Raw genomic sequence first — 8502 nt, 5'->3', positions numbered from 1 at the left:
AATACCTTGGTGGTGGTCTTGGTGACGCCAGATACCATGGTGGCGGTCCCGGTGACGTTTGTGGCCTTTGTGGCGGTCCTTTTGGACATTTTTTGGCCTTAGTGGCGGTCATGCAGGACGTTTATGTGGTCTTCGTGACATGTTTGGTAGCCTTAGTGGAAAGTGTTGGCCTTAATTCTGGTCAGCGTGGTACTCGGTCGAGCTCAGAATTATTGCTCTAGAGATGTAGGATCTCGAACAACTCATGAGGGGACGGTTATGTTCCTGTGTACCGTTATCTCAAGGGACTTTGTGGCCTAAAAGTATAATTGGTATATCGACTTCGGGTGACGATCTGAAGGCGTGCTGTAGAGTGATAGCCCAAGAGCAAGATTTGGCTTCCTTATACCGTAGCTGTAGGGCTGAGGCCCAATGGCGAGCCGGTAAGACTCGAAGGTCGAGACTTGAGAGTGAGGGAGATGCATGAGTTGAGAGCGTATAATGTCAGAGTCGCGGGTTATTGGCTAGATTGAGTCCTCATTGTTAGTCGGAGGATGTGCGGGCCATAGTGTTGGTTGCACGGGAGATCCTTGATTGTTGGTTTGGTGCTAGATTCGGGGACAAATCTATGCTGGTGGGAGAGAATTGTAACATCCACGAACCAGAAATTCAATTTCTGGTAGGGGTGTCTATCGACACTCCTAGTGGTGTCGGTTGACACCGTTTGTGGACGGTTGGATCGGTTCGATTTTAATCGCCCGGTTTGCGTGGTTGGTTTAGGGAAAGCCCTAGACTCGAGTTTAAGTCATGGAACTCGACTTCCCAAGTCATTTAGCCGCTTTTTCACATCTTAGATGGAAAACAGAAGGGAACAAAAGTCTCTGTGAGAGTTCTTGAGGTTTTTGGTGAGTTCTCTAGCTCTGTGGGTTGAGTTTCTTTCTGGAGAGTGTGGATCCAAGGCTGGTAACGTGGTGGGAAGCTTGTGGTGGTGTGTTTTCGTTGTTTGTTGGTGAGATATCATTGTTTTGGCAAAGGTGAGTGCATGACCATGGCTTATCAAAGCTAAGATCTCTGTTTCTGTGGTTTTGTGTGTTGTGTGGTTGTTTCCTTTGGTTGTTTGTGAGTTTTTCGTAGCTCCTGAGGCTTGGATTCGTTCTTGGGTTCATGTGGGATGAAAATGAGAAGTTTGGAGGCGAGATTCAGAGGTTCTGTTCGAAGGAAATCAATGCTCGGCATCGGTGTCGGTCGACACCAACGTGAGGACGAGTCAGGGACTTAGCTAGCTTCGGTCAATGCCATGTGGAGGTGTCGGTCGACACCGTTAGGGTTTTGGGGAGTGTCGAGCAGGTGTCGGTCGACACCTTCGGGTATCGGTCGACAACAGATAACCAGTGTTGGTTGACACCTTCGGGTATCGGTCGACACCCTTCTGACAGTGACCGGTTTATGTCTTGTTTATTTGTGCATATTCCTGGTTTGTTTTATTATTGTTGTTTGTGGCATGAGAGATCTTATTGCTTGTGTGTATAACCCAGTAGATGGAAGGATTGCTTCACTAAGTAGTTCTGGTAATACTTACGCCTCTCTTTTGTGTTGTGGTGCAGGTAAAGGCAAAGTGTGATCGTGAGATTCAGGCAATGAAGAGGAGGATGTTCTAGAGGTTTGGTTGTTTGCTTTGTGTCTGTGTTAGGATGCTAGAGTGGAACTTAGTGGTCTAGATTGGATGTTAGGGATGTTGGTTTCATTATTGGTTATGTTCTGAATTATTGTTGGAATTGATGTTATGTTATTTCTTGCCGGTTATTGATTATTGGAGTTGTTTATTTATTGTTATCCGCTGTTGTTGATATTTGGGGGTAGGTTGCTAGTGGGTATGGGATCACTAGATATTAGGTTATTAAAAAAAAACCGGGTCGGGTTGTTTCATTTACATAGAATGACATTTATATTTTCATGTATACAAACAATTTTATAATTAATTCTCGCCACTATCCATATAACCAAACATAATTAAAATATTTTAACATTAATTATAAAATTAAATATTCATATAATATTTAAAATTATTATTCCTCTATTATCTTTGTTGATTTAAAAAAAAAATATTTTGAATCATCATATAATAGACAAAGTTCATAAAAATCAAAAAAAATTATGTATATTTTGTATTTTGAATTTTTGAAAAAGTCATATATTACGCAATTAATGGAAAAGAGTATATGGTGGAACGAGTTTGAATCGATATTAATAAAACATTCAATATCATTAACCCAACGATTAAATATGAGTTAAATCTTCATTTTACTATTTTTAACACCATCAGTATTAGACATGTTGAATCAAACTGATTTAGTTCAGATTGTGTCAAACAAATATTGTGTCGCATATTAAATCATAGTTAAAGTTCATAAGACAATACACTATATAAAAAATGGTTAGTTTCATCAATTAGTTTGTGTTAAAATTTTGAATGATACTAATTTGAGTTACTTGTTTATAATTGATACAAAAATTATAATGTAACATTTTTTTTTGGTCAAATATAATGTAACATTTTAAAATAAAAACCACACATTAAATAACAAATAAATAAATGATTATTATAATCAAACGGCCATATAGCTCAGTGGTAGAGCATACGACTGCATATCGAGAGGTCGCCGGTGTGAACCCGGTTGAGCCCATTTTTCTTTAATCTTTGTAAATAAATATGCTACGAAACCCTTAGATTCACCACGTGGCTTTCTCTCATCAATTAATTAACCCGTGAATGATTTTAATTGATGTGTAGCTTTGCCAACAAGGTCACGGGATCTTGGTTTTCATATTCCCTTCCTCACCAACCCAAATAGACCTAAAAAATAAAACTACATTCCCCTGAAGTTGAAAAAAAAATATATACGAATGATGTTTCCCAATAATCTTGATAATATAGTAGCTCAACTAGTTATTCGCATAGTGTAACCCTAAAATTAAATAAATGGACATCTAGCACATTATTGGTTGTCAACCCCACGGGTCATATTACACTATTTGTCCTTATGTATAGGTAGTTAGGTACGTTTCGTGTATTATGCTAATATCTTGTACATATTATAGTTTGTATAATATAGATAGTATTAGAAAAAATACTTAGTCAGTTAGTCTATTCGGATGATATCTTGTTTAAATATTTGCTAACATACAGATGCACTATAATGCTGGCATTTATAGGATTATCCAGAAAAGAAAAATAATACAAAAGCAAGAGAACAAAAGATACAAATTAAAGAAAATGAAGTTTCAAAGGATGAGAGGATAAGGTAAGAATAAATATTATACACAGCGTGGAGTATCACATGCAGACCAGACTATGCAGTGATTAAGAGACAACGAAGAGACTGTTTAATATCTTTTGTCCGAGAGTTACTCTCTATTTTAGTATTTATAAACCTATCTTGATTCTTGAACCAAAAACAGTCAAATCAAATCTGCTATCCTTTTCTTTCTTCATTTTAGTTTTTTTGTGTGTGAAGATGGGGAATTGTTCACATAGAGCAGTATCCGATGGTGGTGGTTTCGTCAACGTAGTTGACATAGATTCCAGAAGAGATATAATGGAAGAATATTACAGAAGCAGGAGATGCACCTCGTTGCCAATAACCAGAAAGAAATCCTTAGGGTACCTTGTTGGACAAGGTACGCCAAGCCCTATAGGAGTTGGGCCGAAGATTCAAGTGTCGCCGCAAAGAAGGAACGGAGTTTGGAAAGCGAAAGTTGTGATGGAAAGTAAGCAGCTGAAAGAGATTTTGGCGGTTGAAGGCAATACACACGCTTTGATTGATCAGCTTCAGTATGCTGCGGCAGAAGCTTTAGTTTCTTCAACCTCTGCCTCGGATATGGTCAGAGTTAAAAGCTTAACGTCCTGGTCCCGAAAAAACAATGAGAAATACTTCTGTTAGGTTTGAATTTTGTGCAGCGTTTCTCATTTGTAATCCTTGTAAGCAAAAGTGTATAATGTACAAAAGGTAAACTTGTTTCGGAAAGGAAACAAAAGACATAAAAGAGGGTATTCGTATTCTTTCTGTTTGGATGAATATCTACTTCAGTTCAGTTTCGTTTGGTTATGGTCACGGTTTGTTCAACTTCCGTTTTGGTTTTTGTTTGGTAAAGTTTCGGTTTTGTAGGAATCCACTCATCATAAACCGAAATGTTTACTCCTACTCAGGAAATAATAGCTTGTTTGCTGAGTCCTTGAGAGGGAAACACATTACGACCAATTCAAGAAAGAGAAACAAAAGGAAAACGCAGTTACATGAAACAATCAACACTAGAACCCATTAATTAAGTAGACACATGTTTAGAGAAGGAGTACCCACATGTTCTTCAGACACGCGATTCCATTTTCTTGACAGCTTTTTCGATAGCTGGAATGTTTTTCTTGAAAGTTGACCATTGTTCATCAGTTAAGCTGATTCCTGGATAACAATACAATATATCAGTGACAGGAAATGGATCAAGAACATTGTCTCACTATTGTTGATATTGAGAATAATGGTTGAAACCAAATATACATTATAGAGTTACTCAAAATATGAGGACTAGCAGAAATTCAAATTCTCGAAAAAATACTAAAAAAAAATCATATGAAAAATAAAAAGAGTCTAAAATCTGTAATACAAAACAAACTCAAAACATGTGAGGTTAGACTAAACTACGATTAAAAAGTTCAACTGACGAAACATTCAAGTCAACTTCCCCAAAAAACTTATCAGCCAAAATGGTTTCTAATCAGTAAATCACCTTTTCAGCCTATACTTAAACAATAGCAACTCTCAGTCCCCTCCATTGACTTTAAAATCACACTGATGCAACTCAAAAAGTGGCAACTTTAAAAGAAACATTTTTTTTTTCACACAAAACACACACTCTGATGCTCAATAGAAGATGCATTTGGACAGAGAAGTCGAGATTTTGGTAACAAAAATTGTTATTAGAAGATGTAGAGGAGAGAGATTTGCTTTCAAAAGTACCCTTAGAAGTGGGAAGTTCTTTGCCATCTTTCTTGTAATACTCTCTAATGGAAACCAAAGTCTTTCCTTTAAATTCCTGAATCGTCACTCTTCTCTTATCCGATAGCTATACACCAACACACAGAACCCCACACAACAACAACAGCAAAATCATAACTCAACTCACAATTGAACTAATTTCACGACCATTCGAGCAAAATCAAGAATCGAAATTGAAGGAAGAGAGCAATGAAATCGAACCCGGCAAATGATGAGATCGCCGTCATCATCCAACTCTTTGCTTGCTCCTTTACCTCCTCCACCATCTCCTTCTCCTTCTTCTTCTTCTTTCTCATTCACCTCTGTTTCATCAGGACCTTTCAATCTCTCTTCGTCGAGGAACGAGTTCACAACGCTTCGTACATAAGCTTTGTGAGAAATCTCAGAGAGATCGATACCGAGTTTCTCCGAAGCGAGTTGACGAACTTTGAACTCTGTCATCTCTTTCATATCCGATTCCTTTAGTATCTCTCTCACTGTTCTCTTGATCTTCTCCTTCGTCTCTACCTCCATTTTTTTTAGGGTTTTTTCTCCGTCGTGATTTTGATATCGGTGAATAGAGTTTTTAACTAAATCGGGTTATCGGAGATTTTTTATTTGGTGGGTGGGGATTAACACGGCGCCGTTTTATTGCCGTTTATGTTATCCCTCGTGGCAACCTAATTTAGGTCACTTTGCTTACGTTAACCGATATATCTAGTCGGTACGGTACGGAGATGAATTGCGTAATCAAAATCGTAAACCGAACAAAATAGACAAATGACACACAATTATTGGTCTTTTTTAAAAAAAAGTTCTTTTTCAGTTTGGGGATAAAAATTTACAATTATTACTTTCAATTTAGTATATAACACATATTCTTAAAGTGTTATATTTTTTTTCCTATTGGTGATTGATACATAGACCTTGATTGGAGACACTAGTAACGCGGATTTCAAAGAGCGTTTTTATGAAAGTTATATTATTCACCCATCATAATTTTTTTTGGTTATTTGCATTTTTTCAAAAAAGAGAATCAGAAACTGTTCGCGGTTTTTGAAACAAGATAATTAACTCATGGACCACTATTATTTGGTCACTCACCTATTACCTAACGTTTATTGGAAAAAACGCACATACAACAGTAATATATATATTTTTAATATATAATTTATGTTGAGTGAAAGAAAGTTAAATAATCAACACATATTTTAATAGTTAGTTATATGTTAACCATACTCATTAATTTGAATTATTAAAAAAATCTCATGTATGATTTACTTTATTATGTTTTCTAAGTTTCCAAATATTTTTTACTAACACAAAGTAATAGATTACAATTATATTAATTATTTTTATTTTTACTAATTTATTCATACAATTATTGTTATAATAATAAAATATATACATATATATAAATATATAATATTTTATTGTGAACCGCAATTAGTAGTTTTACCAATCAAATATTATTTTATACCGTTTATTTTGTATTAACCCCACTTGTCCTACAAATATATTTCTTCTGAATAAACCGCAGTTGGAACCGTACCGCACAACTAAATCTTTTGTCCCGCACAACCAAATATGCCGCAATTCAGACCCTTAGATTATTTTTCACATGTTATTGTTTACACACTCAATATGAGTCAAATGACTAAGTTCAGAGATGGATTGAGAGATCATGTTAAGACATATATCTCTCTATTATCCAACAAAAGAAGATAAATCATATGTCTTTTCTTCCGAAATTATTGCTCACATATTTCTTTGATTTTTTTTACTTATAATGTTTGGGATGTTACAAATTGCACATGACATGACAATTTCAAAACTTCTATTTAATTTACTTGAGTTATCATTTTCTTTATCTACAAGTAGTATTACACTCTGTTCTATGCACCAAAAGTCTTTCATATAATTGCATTCCAAAATTTTAAAAAGTAGAATGTTACTCTCTTTGTCCATTTTATTAAATTTTTAGCTAAAATCACAATAATTAAGAAATTATAAATATTTTTTTTATTTTACATAAAATATATTATTAAAAATTTCCAAAAATTTAATCAATAGAAAAAAAAAAGATTGAAGAATAAAAATGATCATAACATACTAAATAAACATAAATGATGCATAGAAATCTGGAAAAAAAATATCTTATAAAAATGGAACAAAAACAAAATGCTAACAAATTCTATAATTTGGGACAGAGGGAGTAACTTTTAATGACGATGGGATCAAAACTCAAAATTCAAATCTATTAGTAAAATACAAGAGAAGATTGATAGCATGTTCTGTCTTCTTCCTCATTTCGTTCAAAATAGAATTAGGAACACAAAAACTTTTCCATCATAAACTATTCGAAGCCAAAAAATTAATATCCTCTCCAAAGAAAGACATGCATCTCACTCTCTGGATACAAAGGAAAATACAGTTAGAAAAATAATATTGTAGTAAGCAAAGACTGTTAGAAAAAGAAAAGCATAAGAGATGAGAAACTAACCTTAGAATGACCCGCCAATAAAGCTCTCAATCCACGATTATATCTACTCAGCACTTCAATATCTCATCCTCTCAATGAATAGCATAAGTACATATGGTTCAGTGCAATTTGCTGACCTAGTACTAGCTCAGTTTCAAAGAGCTTCTCCGGATAGTAGACATCATTAACTGCTCTTCAACTAAATCCATGTCAATGTGACACTTCGTGAACTCACATTCCACTAAATCTATGTCAATGTTCCACTTTGTGAACATCCAATGTACATTCCATGATTTAAGACCATGTAAGAGTTTTATTAATTTATTTGAATTTCTTGAACATTTTGGTTTTAACTATTCATAAGAGTAATTTTAGCATATGTAACACTTTAATAATAAATATATATTAATAAAATCTTGAAAAAACATTGTTTATTTCAAAGACATAGACTATTGTAGCAATTGACGCATAACGCACAACCACTAATAGTTATCAAAGTTACAATAATAATTAGATTTTCTTAGGAAATTTTGTTGTCAAAGACATGCATTTGGAGAACATTTCAATGGAATTTTAATCCATTTAAGTCTTTTTTTTGCTTGATACAAAAAGACACGAGAGAATGACAAATCGATTACATTGCTCAAAGCTCCAATTTATAAGCTCTCATAAGTCGAGGTTAGAAAGAGATTTCACCAATACATTGATACATGAAATGTTAGGAGTGCATGGTGAGTACATGATACGGAGTATTAAAATAACTTTTTTTAACCAAATCAACAATTAGGGTTATTGTTTGTATATTTTTGTATTGATTTGAAAACTATGTAAGATTTGAAAATGTAATTAATTTGTGGATCTCAACTACAAATTTACTGTTTTAAACATACATTATATACATTTCAACTAGCTTTATAAATTCGTTCAGAATAGTAAGGTTTACCCTCAATATTTTAGAGAGTTACTGGTTATTGAATTTTACTAAATTCAAAAATTCGAAAAACTCGCTTA

At 34.3% G+C, this 8502-nt stretch overlaps 2 protein-coding genes across 3 annotated transcripts; one reads left to right on the top strand and one right to left on the bottom strand.

The window, feature by feature from the left end:
• The first annotated feature begins 3367 nt into the window (after positions 1-3367).
• On the top strand, positions 3368-4071 carry LOC104707377 (uncharacterized). The gene has a single exon (XM_010423710.3). It carries the CDS (start codon positions 3495-3497, stop codon positions 3918-3920), a length of 426 nt encoding a protein of 141 aa, XP_010422012.1. The 5' UTR covers positions 3368-3494; the 3' UTR covers positions 3921-4071.
• A 66-nt stretch (positions 4072-4137) lies between these two features.
• LOC104707376 (RNA polymerase II transcriptional coactivator KELP) lies at positions 4138-5742 on the bottom strand. Of its 2 annotated transcripts, XM_010423709.3 has the most exons (3): positions 5232-5742; positions 4992-5097; positions 4138-4436 (listed from the first exon to the last, which is right to left on the bottom strand). In XM_010423709.3, exons 1-3 carry the CDS (start codon positions 5541-5543, stop codon positions 4345-4347), a joined length of 510 nt encoding a protein of 169 aa, XP_010422011.1. In that variant the 5' UTR covers positions 5544-5742; the 3' UTR covers positions 4138-4344. The 2 variants fall into 2 exon arrangements, with proteins under 2 accessions (XP_010422011.1, XP_087319411.1); XM_087463285.1 differs by lacking the exon at positions 4992-5097 and having other exon boundaries at positions 5232-5624.
• Between the last annotated feature and the right edge of the window lie 2760 nt (positions 5743-8502).

This window comes from Camelina sativa, chromosome 8 (assembly GCF_030686135.1).
Source record: "Camelina sativa cultivar CO46 ecotype springtype chromosome 8, ASM3068613v1".
Classification (NCBI taxonomy): domain Eukaryota; kingdom Viridiplantae; phylum Streptophyta; class Magnoliopsida; order Brassicales; family Brassicaceae; genus Camelina; species Camelina sativa.
The sequence above is the reverse complement of the archived record's forward strand: the minus strand, read 5'-3'. Positions and strand labels throughout refer to the sequence as shown.

Coding starts and splice junctions, on each gene's coding strand:
- LOC104707377 (XM_010423710.3), top strand. CDS start 3,495: ATGGGGAATTGTTCACATAGAGCAGTATCCGATGGTGGTGGTTTCGTC.
- LOC104707376 (XM_010423709.3), bottom strand. CDS start 5,543: ATGGAGGTAGAGACGAAGGAGAAGATCAAGAGAACAGTGAGAGAGATA. Junction 5,098..5,231: donor GCGATCTCATCATTTGCCGG/GTTCGATTTCAT, acceptor GTTGGTGTATAG/CTATCGGATAAGAGAAGAGT. Junction 4,437..4,991: donor AGAACTTCCCACTTCTAAGG/GTACTTTTGAAA, acceptor ATTGTTATCCAG/GAATCAGCTTAACTGATGAA.